Here is a 21,661-nt window from a genome sequence, read left to right as displayed (position 1 = left end):
AAATATTTTGTAAAGTTTCATTACTTTTCAATTCTCAAGGCTTGTAGAATTTTTCATGGCTATCGCTTTGTAACTCAAGAATATTAACAAAGCTGCATAAAATACATTTTATATTTTAATGTAAGAAAAATACCAAATAAAAAGCAAAGTACAACAATGAACAATTTATTTTCAGATTTTACATTTGACACACAGCAAAAGAATTACTCCATAGTAATATCGTACATAGTCAAATAAAATATTCTTCAAAGGCAAACTATTACATCATTATTTTTATCATAGTTTTACTATCACTTCATTATTTTCATCAAAGGGTACAAAATTTACTATGTAAATGGAAGACTGGTTTATATTTTCTATACCAATAATATAATTTATTTTTTATAATAATGCAAAATTAAAATGTTGCATACAGTAGAGGACCCTTCTAAAACTGCCTAAAATGCTTATCATCATATGGGTTTAAAATGGAAGACAGTAAGTTATGAACATTAAATTTATTGCATAGAAGCCCACAACAGCATGGAAGACGGTTATCACTTTCAAACTGATGATGAATTAAGTACGCTATACATTTGATATTTTTTTTTTTTTTTTTTTTTTTTTTTTTTTTTTACATTTCAATATAAGTACATATATTACTGAACTTGTACTGCATACAGTGAAACTGGTATGAAAGGATTTTTTTACAAGTCATCTAATTCATGAAAAATTTAAGACATTCGAAAAAGGCATTTTCCCATTGTGTTTAATTACTGTTCCACTCAGCATGATTCCTTCAAAAAGTATGGAAGTTGCTTTGATTATATACGTGTAAAACAACACTTACATTTTCTAGTTTGTACAAGTATGGAAATGTGTCTGTGTAATAGAATTATTAGTACTGGGTATCTTGTCAAAAGTGAATTTCTGTATACATCCTATTACCTTTATCTTACTCTTTTCAATACTTATTTAACCCAACAGTGCCCTAATTATTTTTGTGGGGGCCCTGTTACTGTACTAAAATGCTCAGCTGCTGCTAAACGAAAATAATAACCTTTGAACTAGTTAATCATTTTCATTTCATGTGTGCAGTTTTATCTGCAATAGTACCTTTAAATTCTAAAAAACTATTTTATTGAGATAATTTGACTGCCTTATAGACAGCAAACTAGCAGATTAAAACTAGATTTAAAACATAGTCCTTTTTTTTGTGGCAACTAGTACTTCGCAGGCTTTACATTGGTGCATTTTTTAATGAGTCAAGATGCCATGAAAACTATACTGGACAAACTGGACAAAAAAATTCTAATCACATTTACAATAATTTAAATATACATTTGTAGGTTTAAAAAAATTTAATCTAATTTTAATTAGAAAGTTGTTAAGTTTTCTATTGTATGTTATATTGCTTAAAGCTTTTTATTTTTTTTTCTTTTAATGCAAAAATTTGTTATTCTAACAATGCACCAGTACTAGGCATCAAAGTACATATATTAGGTACCCTTGCTGTATTTTAAAAAAGAATTTTTATGTACAGAATGTAAAGATTTGTAACTTAAAGCTATATCTAAATTGAAGGGAGAGGGAGAATATGTTATAAAACAAATATTAGGTTCCTTTTATATGTGTATGGAAGATACAGTTGTACACTTGAATTACAAAAGGGCATGCATGACAGAAGTGATCAGCTATCTTCCAAATCAAAGATTATTGTATTAATCAAGACAACACTATTAAATTAATATTTGAGGAAAGTAAATTATGCATTTTAATTTATTATTCTAACTTAATATGTGATTATATTAAATAGAGTTTTTTTGTGTGTATGGGTGTGTATTTAGCAAAAACTAAGTGTTACAGTGGAAACTTGATAGCAGATCCTATATTTGGTATTCTCCTAACTGGCGATCTATCGATTTTTTAGTTAGTTAATCAGCTTTATACTAGATGGCGCCACCTCTTTTTCTCGGACACTTGTAGAAGCAACGTTTACGCTTTTCGTTTCTTTCACTTGCAATTTTTCCGTTGAATTTGCGAAGAGTTTTTAAAATGCTGTCTTCGAATCTTTGTTATCAATTTACTCTCAAATAGAAAGACAGCAAAAGAAATAACTATTTTGCAAAACGTAAAAATTATTAAATTTAAATAATAATAAATCTGAACATGTAAATTTATGTAAAATGGCGGAAGCAAAATGTGTAAAAACGAGTTTTAGTGGCGCCACCTATCCGTTCATAAAGTAACTACACAGTTAAGTAAGGTAGATTGCATGCTGGGAGAATGTCCTATATTTGCTTTACCGAATTTGAATCTCCACCTTAACAAATGAAATAGCATTGCACCCCTTATTGTTGGAAGTACCACTCCTGATTTGGTTCTGAAAAACTATGTTGTATTTTACAAAATATTCAGCATAATTTAGGCTTTATCCAAACAACTATCATGTAAAGAAAATATTTTCCCCTTAAAACAAATTTTATTAAAAATATAAAAACTCCATAATGTATATTATGTAACTTAAAATGAAATAGAATAAAATAAGTATTAGACATATTAAGGATAAAATTTTGGGTGCAGAAAATTGATTAATATTAAGAAATGCATTAAAGTAAAGCATTTAAATATTATGTCTATCCCGTTGTTGCCTTTGATGTGTTTTACTTGTTTTATTTCTCTGCAATAAATGGGCATTTAAGGTTGCTTGACTAAATCTAATTCAAAAATGAATTCTTTTTATTTTCTCACTTCTGTTATGCATGAATAACTAGGATTAAGAGGGTCAACTTTATTTTACTTCCGTAAGTCCTTGCCAAATATTTTTAACGCTATAAAATATTGTTTATGTGTGGCTAGAGAAATGTATGAAAAGAATTTGAAATATCTATCTACTGAAAGCACGATATGTGAGAATTAACTCTTCACTTCAAAAGAGTTAACAATTACAATACACAATTATTAAAACATCAATATATGTTACAAATAAGGCAGTTTCTGGAAATACATTTCATATGGAAGAAAGGGAAAAGCTATGAATTGTTTATATTCTATTCTACTTACATAAAATTTATCAATTACATTTTTTCTTTTCAAGCTTATATTTTTACACCTGAAAACTGCATTGATTTTACAAAATATATAGCTTAATTTAGCCTTCATCCAAACAAATATCATGTAAAGAAAATAGGAAAGGTCATTAACAAATTACATTTAGCATTGGTTACTATATCAACGAAAAAGTTTTTTTTTTTTTTTTTTTTTTTTTTTTTTAATATAAGTTGCAAGTTCAGGGAATGCAATTTTTAACACAATATTTAAACATTTAATTACATAGAAAGAATACATTTTTGCATTAAATCGCCGAAATAAAGAACATTTTCATTTAATCTTCAAATGATTAAATCAAAAAAGAAGATTAAATGAAAATTTAATCATTTGAAGATTAAATTCATTGTCTTTCATATATTCAGATTTAAATTTCCAGAAATGTTAATAGCTTTTTACTTCATTTTTTCCCCTTCATATTCCTAAGTTTTATTCTTAGCTCGATTCTTTTCTGGTAGTAACAAAGAATCTCTAAGGAGATTCTTAGAGATTCCAAAGAATCTCTAAGATTCTAGATCTCTAAGATTAGAGATTCTTTGGTAGTAACGCCCCTTTAGGAAGGCTTTGTTTCCAAAATGCAAAACTGTTGCCATTCAGGGCGGGGGGGGAGGAGAGATATAATGTATTTTTTAGTTTACTTGACAATTCTAAAATTTCATTATTTTGTAAGGAAAAGTAGGCTAACTGAATGGGTAAATAAACATTTAAATACATGTATTGAGTCTTTGAAATATATGAATACTGAAATGGATTATCATCATTGGAAATGCATGTATTTCAATTATTAAAATATAAAAAATATGTAGATTTGAATATGAAGATTGCTAGAATAAAGTTTAATGTATACAAAGCTTGCTGATAATTAAAGGTTGGATGCGTAAATTTGTAAGAATATGCTGAAGTAAACTTTTTCTCACTTAACATAAAAACACACAGCTAATAACAGCTTCAGACTGTAAACAATGTTTACTAGACAAACCGTTTCGCATAACATTTTGGCACCTTTCTAAAGTGGTGTTATTAATGAAAAAGTACATTTAATTCCCAATATTTTTTTCAGTTCTTATGTGTAAAATTATTATTCTTAAATCTATACCTATTTTTCTGCCTCTTGTGCGTTAATGAGTAAACATTTACATTTTGCGAACGGCCATTGCATATACGTAACGAAAGAAATTTTACCCTAGAAAACGAAAATCTTCAGAATCTTCGATTTCTAAAGACCCGTTATTCGATTGCCCCGAGTGCAGGACCAATAGTTGATGTTTCTTATCCATTACAACTGATGCAATGCAATTTTCTTTAATTCTTGTTCTTCAGAATCCTTCCTCTTCTTAAATAAAAAAACCAAATGCCGATTTTTTTTTTTTTTTTTTTTTTTTTTTTTTTTTTGTGTGTGTGTATGGACGTATGTCATCAAAAGTCATATCTCCCGTCTAAAGCATTGCAAACTGTCTTCTATGACTTAATTTCTTTACGTTATTTCGTTACGTTAATTTATCCATCTGTTAGAAATAAAATATCCATTAGATTGAAAAGAAGGTTAAATGAAGACGTAATTGCATTTCTTAAAAGTAAGTTTTCTTTTTAGCCCAAAGAGGCGGTAGCCCAGAAGGGCTATTAGTCTCAAAGCGGCATTTTGTAGCGTTTCACTGTAAACAACGAATCACTTTTTAAATTGTTGGCACCAAATATTATAGTCCTGTATTATATTCAAAGAAATTAAACAATGAAGAATCTGCATGAATGTATGTTTCTTGCATTTTGAAAATATGACGGTACCTAGAGCCATCAAATTCTGAATGAGGAATAACTTAATCCTCCACCCGAACATGGGCACCTGTAAGACCGAATTTTGAATTTCGAATTTGTTTTATTATCTATTTCACATTTTGTAGAACTTGAACTAATTTTTGATTAACATATTAACATACATAACGATTTCAAAGCGAGCAATGGCAACACTGTACACACACACACACACACACACACAAAAAAAAAAAAAAAAAAAATCTGCAGCGCGCGAGACTGTCTATCGAAAACTCGAAAGCTATGTTGTTTTAAATACTTTATAATATTGCTGTTGAATTGAGTTTTTTTGTGGCGTAAGGGCGAAGAACGTGATATTTAATAAATAAAAGTAACAAACTAAACGTTAAAAATACGCCCCTTTGGTTGTAATATAAAATCTGAAAACTTTCAGATTTTGATTTGCTATTTATTAGGTAATTTTTTTTAAGTCTTTAATCTGTAATTATGGAAGTAAGAAAAAAAGTACTCTCAATTTGATAAATAAAATGATTAAATCCTTAATACCTCGAAAATAATTACTAAAATTTTCGAAACAATAAATTTTGACGATTATATATTTAAACTTAATGACAAAACTCTGCCGTATTTTAGGACAAAAATGCCTGTAGCAGTCTGCATTTGCTAACGACAAAAGTTTCTTTACGTTCTCAAGAGGATCTCTAAATTCATGCAGCATATAATTATTTTTATTTCAGAAATATAAAATAGCATGTGTTTCTCTTGGGAGTTATGAAAAGTTTTTCGAAAATAGTTCTCATATTTAAAACTAAATTTACTAAATTTTCGAAATATGTGCAGAAATGTATCAGAGAAAATTAAATTAGTATATTATGAAATAATTCCTTTAACACATGGAATCTTTAATGGAGTGACTTATGCTCTTCTTAAATTTATTTCAGTAATTGAATTAGAGATATCTCGTAATACTTTTTATTATGAAATAAATTTAAACTGTACAATTTTTATAAGTCATATATATATATAATGTTGCGTGATGGGCTTTTGGGACTAACACTCACACTACACAATGAAACACCTATTAGTACATAAATTAAAACGATATAATTTTGTGATATATTGAAATATTTTATACGTATCATTTGATACTTAAAATTTGACGTATTTTGTAAGTAATAAACACATTAATGTTTCATATAAAAATTGTTAATTTAATGTTTGTGACCTTTTAATAATTAGTTGAGAAGTATTAGTTTCCTTATCTTAAAAAAATTATATTAATGATAACTTTAAAATTAAAAATAGCGAACTGTTAATCATATATAATTTTATACAGTGCATAATAACACTGTTATGTAATTACATTAATATATATATATATAATCAAAATAATGAAATGTATATAACTCTTAACAGTGCAAATTTAGCCAAAAATTAAGAATGCCAACATATGGTCAACAGTTATAGCAAATTAACTATGCAATTTAAATTTCAATTCCTTAAACATCAAAAGAATAAATAATTTTTTAAAAGAAAAATATATATTGCAAATGATATTTTGTTGCTTTAAGGACTTTTTGATCATAATTAGGAAAGCTTATTTTTTTTTTAGTATATTTTTAAAAAATCCTAGTTTTATATTGTTTCATCACAGAAGATTATGAAAATTTTAAAAGGGTAACTTAAGTCTCAGACTTTATTTTAAATATGAGCTAAGACTTCCCGATATTTTCAGTTTTATTCATAAATTATTGAATTTTCTTATTATGACTTATGACACTTTTTTCTGGTCTTAACTGCTAAAGAGTTTTCGCCAGTAGATCGCATTAAAGTGCACTAGGCAAAGATATTTCCAAATAAATGGTACTAGAGAAGTACCAACACCCGTGGGTGAAGAAAATTCAGCTGCGTGAGCAGGCACATCTTAATACTTACGAAAGTAGGCGTTCATCATAAAAATTGTGCAGTAATAAGCAATGGCATTAAATTGAAGCATGCAGGCAGGTGCAGTGAATTATATGGCAAATGCAGTGAGTGCATTTGCCATATAACTCACGCAATATAGCTAGAACGCAGGATAAGCAGTAGTGAGGCATCATGAAAATGGCGCGAAGACAGTTTGAAGCTGTGAATGCCATAAGAGTTAAATTTTGTAGTCTTCAGAAGTATGCAGTAACTAGATAGGCCGTAAAAAGTTCAAATTTTCTTTTAATATGTAGTTTCTTATATGTAGCAGTTCTACATACTTTTAATATGCAGTAGTAGTAGTAGTAGTAGCTGCCATGAAACATTGACAAATGACTCGATAATATATAATTTACCTTTCTGAAGAAGGATTTTGGCATTATGAAATAATAAAAAAAGTGCAGGTAAAAATAATTCCTCAATACCTGTTTGAAGTATTTCTTATAAAATCAATCATTAAGGGGAGGGAAAAAACCTGACTCTGCCATCTTTACATAAGAACCATTTTAAGGAAGAACTTTGTAGACCGGAAGTTAGAATGTTAGCAAATTATTCGGTATACTATCTTTGGAATTAATCACCCTTTTATTTCAAACTCAGTTAGACTTCATCATTAATATAGATGTTATTAGTTTTTATTGATATTACAATACATAAAAAGTGTTTAACTTATTTATTATTTTAATACTTAATTCAGCAACATATTACTGATGAATTTCTTTCCCCCCCCCCAGCTGCATATGTTATTTTAAAAAAGTGTTGAAACATTGAAATTTTTTTTGAACTATCATAAAATAATTCATTTCAAAGTTATCACGATTTACGTATTTCAGTTATAGAAATACCGTAACTTAACTAGTAACATAACTGTACAAAAAGTTAAGCCAATTTCTTTGTTTTTGTACAGTTATCGTTTGTTGTCTAATTAAAAAAATAAGCTTCCTCGTTTCTCATATTTTATACATAATAATTATATTTTCTCCTTTCAGTTAATAAGAAAGTGAATTTCCTTTTCGTAAACAGCTTTTATAAAGCATATTTTTAGACTCAAAATCATGAGCAACTAACTATAAGCGATGAAATTTTTTGTATGAAAATTTATATATATATATATATATATATATTTATATTAAGTTAAAAAAGGCTTAGTAACATATGAGGAAATTAAAAATAAACTGAGTTTTCGAAATGTGTTGTTATTATTATTAATTCATCTTTTTTGTGTTTCAAAGGAATTGTATTGATAACGTATCTAATTTTAAATATTAAATATCACATACACATGCATATTGGAATTAAAGAGGGAGATCTTAAAGTTTTAACGATTTACTAAGTAATCATTTTCATGTAGTTATCTTTCCATATATGTTTTTTCAGATTTTTTTTTTTTTTTTTTTTTTTTGTGAAATTGTAGTTTTTTTTAATATTATATATATTCTTTGATGTTATTAAGGCCGCATTGTTAATCTTAGATTACTGAATTCTAGGTTAACTGTGACTGCATCTAAGAAGAAAATGAAAATAATTCATTATCATGCAGCACTTAACCATAGCTGCAAACTCTTAAATCTATCAGAGATTAAAGAAATCAAAAAGGAATGTATTTTTTCAAAAACCTGCATGGGCATATGGTGGTTTAATGGTGGTAATTCATTACTTTCATTACATTTAATGGTGGTAATTCAGAACGTTTTGCTAAATTCCATCTCTGCTATTTCCTGAGGTCAATAAACCTCAACTTGCTACGAAATACTCGCTCTTTTAAAATTTTACTAAAAATGAAACAGGAAAACTCTATATCATACTTACATAGATTATTTTTATGTATATACTGGGAGTGAACAAGTAAAAATAACATTTTAATGTTAAAAAGAAATCTTATTAGATGGGCTTAAATTTGTGTTCTATTTTTATATACCGTACATATGAAGAATTAGTTTTTATTAATACCGGATTCTTTCTGTTTGACGATAAATAAATAAATATAGGAAAATCTAAATTATTTTTACCATGTACTCGAAACACACTGTATTCAGGCTTGCATTTGCAATATTCGTTGAAATTAATATTTTTTGTTCAGTCATTCCATTGTGTCATATTCCGTCTTTCTAACAGCCATATTTCGCCATAGGGCGTATCCTATGACCACAAGAACTGATACAACTGCTAATGTGCTGCCCACAGCAATGGGCACAGTCTGGTCTTGAGCGAACGGTTCTGGTACCCCTCCTATCCTTACTAAACTGCAACGTTGAACTAAAGAGAAAAAAGAAAAAAAAGGGGGGGGAAATTGCATTAGAAATATTATCTAAATATGTTTACTCTCTATCAAGCGTAAAAACATTATATGTTGCATTGCTTATATTTTGAAATAATTCTACTGAATGTCGTCTGAATATCAGTATTCAAATATAAACTTCGAAACGCAGCAGTGGAAATAGAGACTTGGGATTTTACCCCCTAGCCTTTTGAATTTCACGCAGTATCAGTGTTGGTGTTGTTGCTAACGCTCACTTGTCTCACCTGTCTTATTTAAAGTCATCCCAAGCCCACGAAATTCCTCGGGGAAAGGGTGAGTGAGATTTTTTGGCGCAAAACTAAAAATGATTATTATGCGCCAAACACGAGGTAGATGAAATCAGAATGAATGATGCTTTGAAATTGCTAACCAAATCCAGAGGATGAAGTCATATAAAAACGAGGTAAAAGCACATATTAAAATACAATACTCAATCTTCAAAACAGATTACATTAGATAATAAAAGCCAGTGTCTTTTACATAATAAAATAAATTACAATTGACCTCTCTTCCGATTAAACGGTCGAGAGGTAAGTCACAGCTATTAAAATATTTCTGTCGAAGGCTCATTTTCAGGTTTCAGAAGATTAGTTATGAGTTACTCTAGTGTGACCAATCCTAAGGCGAGCCAAAAGAACTTCCTCCTTTCGATTACTATTAAAATCCCAACAGTCAATTCTAGGCTTTACACTTCTCAGCTTGCTGTCAGCTTGAACATCCCAAATTTGCTGCCATTTTTTTCGGATATTTTCTTTGATAACATAACGGATATCTCTGAAAGGGATGAGGTGACTGGACGGTTCAACAGCAGATTTCGCTGTGACATCCGCCAGCTCATTTCCCTTTATTCCTGCATGTTCGGGAACACAGCAGTACAGGATTTCATATCCACCACTCGTTAAGTTTACATATATCTTCAGAACATCCACTATTACAGAATTTTGAGTGTCGGAAAATGCTTCTAACGCTTTTAGCACACTATACGAGTCTGTATACAATATGAATTTCTGTGGCACAGTTTCGAGATGTACAAAAGACCATAATAGATTGCAGTTAGTTCAGATGTTAAGACTTAGAAACCATTGTGCAAACGTCTGCCCTCTATGTGATCTTCACCTCGTTTATGCCTGTCGTTGGTAACAGCCTTGAGTACCTTTTAGGTGACAGTGCGATTTACCTCAGATCCACCCCAATTTTGACAGAGATCACCCCAGGGGGACGGGTTCGAGGATCCCCCACCCCTCTTCCCCTACCACCAACCTCTCGAAAAGACTTTCGGCATATTTAGAGTGCCCCCATGCCGCACGGACGCTATACATCTACAAACATCCCTGCCTTCTCTCGGATTCAAACCCGGGCCCTTCGGCACAGCAGTCAGCGACGCTAACCACTATACCGGTTGGGCGGGAATATCAGAGCTCTAAATTTAAAAAAAAAAAAAAAAAAAAAAGTTATTTTTTTCCATTTTGAATAAAATTACTTTCTTTAAATAATTAACATTTTTACATTTTTAATAGTGGTAATTAAATATCTTTCTGAAAGGTACGAAGTGTTACACATTTCGAAATTTTTGAGATTTAAAAATAATTTAAAACTGAAATTTTAAACTTAGGAACGGAAATATAGAGGTTGTTTATACAGGGGGATTCGCTTAAATGTGTACAAACTTCAAGTAGGAATAAGTTCCTCAAAGGCGATTCGGAAATGCATAGCAATTTAGGGCCCGAAAAGCATTCGTAGCATGCTAGAGGGCGCATAAAACCTGCGTGCACAGAATTCAGCAATCAGCCGTAGAGGAAATAAGATAGGTTATAGTAATTCTGAGTTATCAGATATGCATCTAACATATGGAGTGGCACTTTGTAATGGACGAGCCGCTGTGTGCCTGTAACAGTGAGCGCTACCCGAATAGGCGGATTCTGTATCACTCAATGTTTGCCCGACTACTTTGAAGATTGTGAGGTACGAGACAAGTCAATGGAATCGAGAAAGAACGACACGAAAACTTGAAATAAGGGGATGGTGGTCTGTTATGCAGAAAGGAATCCTCTTGTCAGCGCTCGAGCGATCTCTCCAAATCTCGCTGATCCCAAGCCATCGTCTGGAGAATCCTGTACTCGAACCACTTGTATCTGTACCAAAAGCAGCGCGTATAGCAACTGCGTCTTGCTGATCAATGCCCGCGAGTTGCATTTGCTGAATGGTAAAAGCAGAAGTGTGCGACTTAGCCCTATTTTCTATCTGCTATCTTGTTCACCGACTTTACTTAGCAGAGAACTTTACGGCGTTCATTTCATACTTTAGCAGAAAAAGCGGCTACAACGCATGTAAAATACATGTATGTGCAGTGGCAAACTCCAGGAATACCTGAGCACCTGCAGCACATTGCTGGTTTTCCGTAAATGTTTGGACGGACATTGTTGGTGATATCTAACAGACCCAAATCTCATGCCTTTCGTTTGGACAGATGGTCTTATAAGATTTTCTTGCAGGAAGTCTTGTCAGGATTAGTTAGATGAGCAAAGCATTTATCAGAAACGACGAAACGATGCGTGGTTCCGGCATTGTGATCCCCTACCTATTTTACTCTTTCCGTTCGATAACACTTGAATTCAAGATTTGGTCAAAGATGGATTAATCGTGGTGGTCATATTCATTGGCTTGCACGCTTCGCCGAACCTGTCATACCTAGATTTCTTTTTCTGGTGTTACCTGAAAAGCCTGGTGTACGAAACACCCGTGGCCAGTGAATAAGAGCGTATTAGCACATTAGCGTACCTAGCTCGATCATCCATGAGACTCCAGGTATATTCCAACAAGTCCGTGATTCTGTGCTGCGCTGGTGTCACGCTTTTATCATGGCTGGCGGCTGTAACTTCGAACATTTACTTTGAACTCTGAATATCTATCTGAATATCGCAACTATAACGATTTGCTGATTAAAGCATTATAATTCACATAACTCTCTTTTTTATTTCTTGTGTTTTCTTCTCTGCACATTAGCGCATAAGAATTGCTTTTTCGCCCCTTACATTGCTATGTAATTGCGCTTTGAGTGATCTATTCCTTCCTGAAGTTTGTACACGCTTAAGTGAATCATCCAATATATTTTTAGAACGATTTTGTTGCAGATTTCAACAATAATGTTTTCACTGAACTGCCGATCTGCGTCCTCTCCTTTCCTTTGGAGGGGGAGGGGTAGAAGCGTGATTTAGTATGAGTTTTTATCATCACTCCAAAAATACATTTTATTAATGGCATTCAAAGGAATTTAATGAACGTGAGTTAAAGATATAAGTTTTTTAGCAGGTTTGTGTAAGAAAATTACAGTAGATCTGAGTGAATGACGGACAACTTATCGTGATAGAGATACTCTTCGATGGCTTTGTGGATTGGGACTGAAGGAGAGGGAATTTTTTCCTTCAAATAAAGTTTTATTTTAATAATATATAAACTTTTTTCAATACGTCTGGGTTTTTTTTTGAAATAATTTTCCTTTTAGAGACTAGAAATTATCATAAATAACTTAACAAAGATTTCTCTGAATTCCTGACATTAAATTTGTTTGACTTTTGCTCCACTTTTATAATTATTTCTTATTCATTTATTCATTCACTTATTTATTTTAAGAGAAATCGTTTTCTGCCATTAGAAGAATTCTATGTTTCCTCACTGATTCACATTTTAGGCAAATAATTGTGAACATTATACTTTTTAGTTTTTTTAAGAGATCCTTATTATTATCTTTGTCTACTTTTGTTGCCGATTTATAAAAAATTAAGTTGTTTCTTTCAATACGGGGATTCTGTTTTGAAATTAAAGTTTTTACTTTAAAACAATTTTCAAAGTATGCACTTCTTTCGGATATTCCATAGCTGCGCATCCCCCGCCTCTCCCTTACGAAAAGAAATGCCTTCAGCTTGTGAGAACTATTTAACTACTTGTTTTGCATTAGAAATATGGCCTCTTGGTTTTCTCCGTATCCCTCTTTTTTTTTTTTTTTTTTTTTTTTGCCGTGATAATAATTCAAAAATTTCCTAAGACTCATGCGCTTAAGAAAACTATATTTAATTACGTTAGGTAAATTTAAAATTCATGTTTCTTTTAAAATGCTTTGAATGTTTTGATTTTTTACTTCTAAAAATCTCTAAATAGCTTGTATGTTTTTACCAGATTTGAAACAATTTGCTATGGTGTTTCTTTGGATATAATTTGTGCTAATACTATGTGTTTTTTTTTCTAAGTATTAGTTTTATAATGTTAAAAAGAATTAAATTTTTCACAAAAACTAATTATAATTTATAATAATTATAAAAGCGGGAATAAAAGCAAAATTTATGAGATAATGTGTAAATATTTTTGGAAAAGTAAAGATATGAAATAAAATTGTTAAATAAAATTAACTTTTTCTTTTAATAAAAGGTTTTAGTTGAAGGTATTTTACAAGATGAAAAAGTTTCAACTTAGCGAAGAACTCCACAAACTTACACAGAACCTTTTCGAATGATAACAAATGCAAAATTTCCAAGATTAAATTGAATTAGAGAAGGTTGTCTTACGTATCCTTCAGTTACATTTTAACTCGCACTTTGTTATATATACTTTGTAATATTTATAATATATTTATTTATTAAATGTTAGTTACTCTGTTATTTTTACTATTTCTTTTAATATTTGTAGTAGTAACATCTTTTAATACTTGCAAGTATGTATGTATTGGCAAGCTAATAAATTTTAAAAAAGAAAGAAAACAACTACTGTAGTACTTACACTGTGAGAATTGGCCCTTATGCACATCATACACTTGAAGATGAGCATCTTTCATTCTAGCCAATACAACTTTTTCTTTCTTAGAGTTGTACATCGGTATCACATCAGGCGAAGGACAGAAATAGGATTTTCCATACTGAGTTCTGAAAAGACCATCTTCCAAACTACGAGAAGTTGTTTTACCAGCTAGGGAAAAAATGGGAAATGTTTAAATTCTACATTTAATAACGTTAATTATCTTAATTACTATACTGATCTTATTATGAAACAATGTTCTCTCTCTCCTTAAAGTTCTTTTGTTGTTGGTGGTGCTAATGCTCACTTGGTCGTCCTATAATCAGACCAAGCCCACGAAATACCTCGTGGCAAAGAGCGCAAGATAAGCCTGTCGTTGGCAAGAGCCTTGAGCACCTTACAGGTGACAGGGAGATTTAGCTCAGTTCGACCCCCCAGTTTTGATGAAGAGCCTCCCGGGGAGAGGACGGGTCCGAGGGTCCCCCACTCCTCTTCCCCTACAACCAACGAGAGGACTTTCGGCTCGCCGCATATTTAGAATGCCCCCATGCCGCACGGAAACTATACATTTATAATCATCCCTGCCTTCTCTAGGATTCGAACCCGGGTCCTTCGGCGACGCTAACCACAGTGCCGGTTGGGAGGTTAAAAACAATATTTATCTTATGGGCAGTCGATCTACTCAAAATAGATTAAGATAATTTACTGCTTATCTTTAGCATTAAAGGAAAACATACTTACTTAATTTCATCTCATAGTATGGTATTTAGGCCATTTAATTATCTTTCTCGTAGAACAGCCTCAAGATTCCAGGATCATATGCATGATACTATGCGATAAGTAAAGATTTTTATTTTTCAATAGAATATCTTCAAGATTTAGAATCATCTTATATTTGAGCCACTACGTTAATAAAAAATTTTGAAAAAAGAAATGCATAATTGAATTAACAAATAAGGTTTGGTTTTGGTTCGGTTTATCTGATTATGGCAAAGCACTCGAGGGCTATCTGCCTAAAGGGAGGGATACCTTCTTTGAGGACTATCTAAAGGAAACTGGCTCGTATACACACTAACATGGAGAAAACCACAAAAACACGCATGCAGCCAGCCTGTTCCCCGGGCCCCTCGCCAAACTACCGGGATTGCAGATGACATAATTCAAAATATACAAACCTCTTTGCCATTAGCTTATAAAGAGAGAGAGAGAGAGAAAAAGGAAATTCTTTCTGTTGTACCTTGCGAGATACATGCGCGTCAGAATAAGAAGATTGCGATGTGCGTGTTGCGTGTATAATTAATAATATTTTATCTCATATTTTCTACAGTCAGCAGTCCAGTATACAAAGCACTGAATGAAAAACTCTTGCCAAAACAACATTTAAAAAAATCAAACTATTCAAAATGATGCGATTTCATCAAAAAAGATAAAATAAAAAAACACTCTTATTCGAATTTTCAAAAAAATCGCTTCGAGGTGCACTGGTTCTAGATGCATCTAATGTATCAAATTTCGTAGCCCTGGGTCTATTAGCTTACTCGCAGCACAAACGGAAGACACACACACAGACAGACTCTTTCTTTTATTATATGTAGAGATTTTAGCTTAGCAGATGAGTTTTTATTGACCAACTGCAAGCAGTTTAGCGTAGAATAAGTTTTAGGCAGAAGGAAAAATGGAGTTGAGGCGAGAGCATTATTGCGCTTTGATTTTTTATGATTTCAAAGAGGGAATAATCCAAGAAGAATGCGTTCAGTGTCTAAAATTAGCATTTCGAAATGAAGATCGATCTTGTGCTAGCGTATTCGAATGGTTTACAGAATTTCACAGAGTTGAAGAACACTCAGGAAGGTCTTGTCAGCAAAAAACACGGGTAACGTGTCAGCCATATGGAAAATGTTAATCGATGATATATGCAACTTACCAAATGATGCAGAAAAAAACTTAACTTTGAATCTGCAGCCATATATAAAATTATTCATGAAGAAGTGCATATGAAAAAAAAAAACTAGTTTGCCGTTTAGTTCTCTATAATTTAACCGAGCACCAAAAAGTGGAGCGGATCAGAATCAGTAAAAAAAACCTTAAATTATTTAAAGATAGTGGCCACCGCATTATCTTTTAAACCGTAACTGGTGATGAAACGTACATACCATTTTTTGGTGTTCCAACACATCAAGAAACTAACGTATGGGTCTTTGAAGGTGATCCAATGGTGAAAAGACAACATGCCATAAAAATAGTTATATATGCCGTTTTCTTCAGAATTACAAGAAATGGTTAAGCTGAAAGAATAGAAGACAGTCACAGCTGACTGATTCACCGTTAAGATTGTTAGAAGACTCACGCTCCACCATAACGATACATCTTCTCATTCAGAAAGACTGACAGTGGAGTTTCTTGAACAAAAGCACATCAAAGTGATAGGACATCCACACTATTCAGCCGATCTAGCTATATGTGACTTTTGGCTATTTCTTAATCTAAAAGAGAACCTACGTAGACGTCGTTTTCATTCCGAAGAGGAGATTGATGAGGCTATTAAATGCATGTTTTTCATCGATTCCAAGAAATGACTAGCTTGAGGCATCTAATCTTTGGAAAATTCGCCTACAAAAGTGCATTGATACTGAAGGAGACTACTTTGAACAATCCTAAAATTTCGTAAATATAACTTAAAAACCTACGTGTATCTCAAAAATTTCATTGTGACCCTCGTACTTTACTTGAATATTAAATGTCAGAAAACAAAAGCATAAAGATGAAGCAAAGCTTATTAAGAATTTTTGATTTGATGATAAAGAACTATGGTGCTTGAATTCAAATCAACTAAATCAACGTTTCTTGACCACAAATGGTCTTTAAAACCTGCTCTTATGGTCTTCCTACATTTCTAAAATGATAAACCATAAAAATTGTAATAATCTGTTACAGCTGAAAATCTCGCAGTTTGAGAATTACACATGGCAGTCTTTTATCACATTTTCTCCCAAGGCTGCCATTTAATGAAATTTATTAGTAGTTACCCTACCGACGGACTACCCACTCTAGTTTTGGTAAGAAATGAAGGATTTAAAGCACTGTGACTGTGATGTATCTTACCAGCGTACGTCCAAATGTAGAAGAGTTGTGCAATTCATATAATTTTTAGTTTGTAGAGACATTAGGTAGTTTTTTGGAAGCAAGAGGGATTGAAAAATGAGCAACGCTCTCGCGGGAATCGAACCACGGACCTCTAGAATACGCGCCCAGTGCGCAGACCACCACACCCCGAAATCATGCTAAGAAGGCGGGAGAAATACCTCATAAGGTAATAAGATAAATGTTATCCAAACTCTAACAGAAACTCTTTTGAAATATTAAAAACAAATGCAATTTTTCTTCTACTAATTTAATTACTTAATACCAATTATTAATCAAAGAAATTTTAATTAATTGTGTTTTAAAAACATAAGAAAACATACGTTAAAAGAATTGCTTTCGAAAGGGGCAACTGTAAGATGGTTTGCAGAACATTGTAATTAATAAATTTCCATTTCCCCATTTGAAAAAAATGTGAGAAAAGCTGAACCAGCGAATTCAAATTGATAATAAATTATTCAAATTTTAAGGCCGTTCTTGCGATTAGTGTAATGTTTTGCTTGAAAGAGCTAATAAAGTTTGAGAATTGGTATTCTTTTATTTGAAATTTTCATTCATGTAAGAACTTATCATACCGTTCGAGGCACCGTCAAAAATTGGACTAGCAGTATTATAAACTAGTTCCATGGACAGGAGCTCCCACGTGTCTTGTTTATCTTTTGGATTAACCTGCAATAAAAATTTTAATAAATAAATTTAAATGAAATTTAAAAAACTAAAAATATTGTAATACAACATCTAATAACATTTCTGAATAATTAGAAACTCATAATATCGTTTAATATAAATAGAAAAAGAAAAAACCTGATGTGGAAACCACATAGCTTGTACGGCCTATTAAATTATTCACATTTTCTGCTGCTCACATTTAAACTTATTTCCTCGAATTTCATTAGAGATATATTTCTAATTCAATCAATTCAATTCTCACTTCGTGGCAAAGCAAAAATGCTTAAAAACTCCAAACATCTTCATTAGAAATTGTAAAATACTGAAATACCAAATACAAATACTGAATACACCAAAATACAGATAAAAGCATTTTTACAATTAAAATTAGTTTCTACACAAAAATAAGCAATTCGGTCAACGGGCAGGAAGATCGATTTTTCGGTACACAAAACTGAACATTTATTTTCGGTCTCACTCGGCAAAAAGACACTGAAGTTGATGCAGAAACTGACTTAATTCACTATTCTGCTGACAGTTTCAACATGCTAAAGAAGCGAGAGAAATACCTTATATATTCCCTCTTTTAAAGGGTGACTGGGGAATAAGGAATCCGATCGCCAAATCCTGGTGGTGTAGAATCATCATCCAAACATCTAATAACATTTCTGAACTTGTGTAGAATCATCATCCAAACATCTAATAACTTAACTCTTAATAAAATAAGTATTTAAAACAAATGCAATGTTTGTTTTTTGTTTGGACTCCACTGTAAAGGCATTAGGTTATTTCGAAGTAGGAGACATGAAGAATGAGAAATGCCTTCACCGGGACTCGAACCACGGAACTCTCGAATACGCTGCGTATTTGAGTTATGCGAGACACATACATATGCACGTACATACGTACGAACAGACGTCGCGGTGAAAATCTCTCCTGAATCCATTTTACAATCCGTTTGGGGAAAAAGAGTCCTTTATTCTGTCCGTTAGTACAGATGTCACACGAAAACATCATTCAAATAGATTCGAGAGCTGTCAAAATGGATATTTTGTTGAAATTATGATACCCGAAAATGTTCACAACTACAATGCTTCCTTTACTTCGTATAAGGAAGTAAAAAAGATATTAATACCATATATTAAAAAAAACTTTTTCATTAATAAACGTAATAACAAATCAGAGATAAAGTACAAAAATCTCGTTGTATTAAATCAAATCTAAATGAGTGGAACAATATTTATTTTTATGCTTATCATTTTAAGTTTCTCAATTAGACATTTTGCTGCATAATATTATATTGTTACGTATTTGGTATTTAAAAAGCTAATGTTAGTTCAATTATAAATTAAATGGTTTTATTTCTCGCGCAGTGCAGCGCGTGACGAATATTAAAAGAAAGCTAAGCCGGAAAATTGAAAATACAAGAGCGCGTGCATTATATAAATAAATATCTCTTTTTTGATTTCGAGAAAGTACTGGAAAATTCTAGCGCGTGATTTTAAAAACTTATAAAAGGAGGAAAACATCTCAGTTTGTAGTAGTTGCTTGCTTAGTTTGTTGTTGTTTAGAAAACTGCTCTTGTTGATTGTAGCGAATTCGCAGATTAGCGTTCTTTAGCTGTTCTGAATTATGTTCTATTGGATATTTGAGTAGTTAAAAGATAACTACTGTGAGATATTGTAATACTGCATGATAATTTGAGAAAATTTAAGCATTTTTGTTGTGATAATAATAAATTTTTGTTCATTTTTCATCGGACTTGTGCATTCATTTCATAACGAACCCGTACGCACGCAACAATATTAACAATATTGGGTAATTATGGGTTGAAAAGAAAGGGAGGTTCCAATGCTAAGAAAAATGAACACTCTTTTATTTCCGTACGTATGTTTAATTCTCTAGAAAATTGCTTTGAATTATGTACGTGATGTAGTTACTTTGTCCAAGGCCTTATGTCTTTATAAGATCAGTAAACAATAAATTATTTTAAATAGACTTAGGCTTCTGAGGGTTAAAAAATGTGTCTTTCAGTACCACCCTAGAAGTTGTCGAAGTGGAAGTAAGCAATAATATCCCATTATTTTACACTCATGCACAAAAAAATAAAGTTCCAGTTATAAGGCTGCGAAGAAAATGTCTTTTGACGAAGAGGTCATTGAAAGGAATAATAATTTAAAAGAGTGGGAAAAATAATGGCGGCTCTGCCATATTGCCCAAAGAAGAAAACACAAACTAGAAATGCACGTATCATATTTATGCAGAATATACAAATATGTTGTTGTTGTTGTAACTTACCTCATTTGTTTGACAGTAGCATCAGAAGAAGCTCACAAAATTCATCGTGGCAAAGAGATTGAGCCTGTCGTTGGCAAAAGCCTTGAGCACCATTCAGGTAACAGTACGACTTTGCTCAGTTTCGCACTCAATTTTGATGGAGAGCAGCCCGGGAAGGACAGGCCCGAGTGTCTTCCATTTCTCTTCGCTTACTACTAACCTTTCGAGAGGACTTTTTGGCTTGCCGCATATGTAGACTGAGATGTTTATCCACATATTTACTGCCGGATATTTAAACCGCACATTAGATTTAGATGTTGCACAGACACTAAACATTTACTTCTCCGGAATTCAGATTGAGAAACCCGGGTTTTTCGATACGGCAGTCAGCGTCGCTAACCGCTATCCTCGGTTGGGCGGCAGAATACAAATATTGATAATGATATATGAATTTTCACTATTATATTTAGCGATTGACTCGCCCTACTGATACGTGTGGTACAGATTCTGGAAACTTAATGTATGATTCTCAAATTTTTCTTGAGATATGAAATCCTACGCTTGCACCAATGCAAGCCGAAGCTCCAGAAATGATTAAATTGATGGATGGCATCCTACAAGATATCTCTGGAAGTTCCATACGTGTTCAAAGAGGTTTTAACTAGTTGGCAAAGCTGGCCATAGTATTTTAGTGAATCCCTTTATTAGTATAGATTCCTTTAATGGAGCGTTTCATGAGCATGTGGGTTTGGAACAAATGAAACCAATGATTCACGGTAACCTTGATTAATCGGATATATTGAAAAAGGACACTGTGATACTTCTGGTTTGTCAGAGTTTCTCTTTCCTATACATAGAGGGATGCGTAATGGCAAACTGCAAATTCAGTTGATCAATGTTAAATGAATTTCGCGTACTGCGCATGCCCAGAAGAGAATCGAGCGCAATAAATACGGTGTGTGGTTGATATTTTGTTATCTGGGCATAAACAGCTCGAGATTTTGAAACTTATTATGTTGTAAATTGCTTCATTATTTAAAATGTAAATATCGATTGTAAATTACGCAAATTTTCGTTTAAAAATGATTACAAAACAGGAAACATTACAAGATATATTAGCTGAATTTTTATTGATTATACTTCTGAGGAATAAAAGCAATTGCGTATTTACCATACGTTCCATTCGTATATACTTTAACAAATCAAAGAATAAATCCAGTTTAAATTACTGGATTAAAGTCAAGGAAATTATTATAAATAACCGATATTAAACATAACGTTTATGAACAAAATAAACCAAAATGAAATGAAACAGAAGCTAATGCATTAAGCGCAAACAAATTTCGGTAGTATTGCAATTGTGAACAGTTGATAAGACCTACATGACGCGCAGGCTTGTGTAGGGTTGCTTATGCCTCCCCCCTTAGTCGCCAGTATTTCTTCCCACGCCAACGGTAAACCACTGAGCATGCGCTAGATGCGAAATTCGTTAACATTGATTAACTCAATGTGCAGTTTGCCATTACGCTAGAGGGATGCATAAGAAATAGAACCATACATTATTCTAGCCTACATTCGAATACTATCACCACCAAAAATATATTATTATTCAAAGACGTGTATGCAGACTATACTAGAATATATCTAGACTCTGCAGACTATACCTAG

General features: G+C 32.1%; 1 protein-coding gene across 1 annotated transcript in view; it reads right to left on the bottom strand.

Moving 5' to 3' along the window:
* Positions 1-574: 574 nt before the first annotated feature.
* Positions 575-21,661, bottom strand: part of LOC118189338 (lysosome-associated membrane glycoprotein 5-like) — a 31,267-nt gene continuing 10,180 nt past the window's right edge. The window contains exons 6-8 of the mRNA XM_035359921.2: positions 17,623-17,716; positions 13,892-14,077; positions 575-9,078 (exon numbers count right to left, since the gene is read on the bottom strand). Of these exons, the coding sequence (XP_035215812.1) occupies positions 8,903-9,078; positions 13,892-14,077; positions 17,623-17,716 (456 nt within the window). The 3' untranslated portion in view covers positions 575-8,902. The remainder of the gene's footprint in view (positions 9,079-13,891; positions 14,078-17,622; positions 17,717-21,661) is intronic.

Source organism: Stegodyphus dumicola, chromosome 9 (genome assembly GCF_044657685.1).
Source record: "Stegodyphus dumicola isolate Sdum_Otavi_A_Nest chromosome 9, ASM4465768v1".
NCBI classification, from domain to species: domain Eukaryota; kingdom Metazoa; phylum Arthropoda; class Arachnida; order Araneae; family Eresidae; genus Stegodyphus; species Stegodyphus dumicola.
This window is presented reverse-complemented; position numbering and strand designations above follow the sequence as displayed.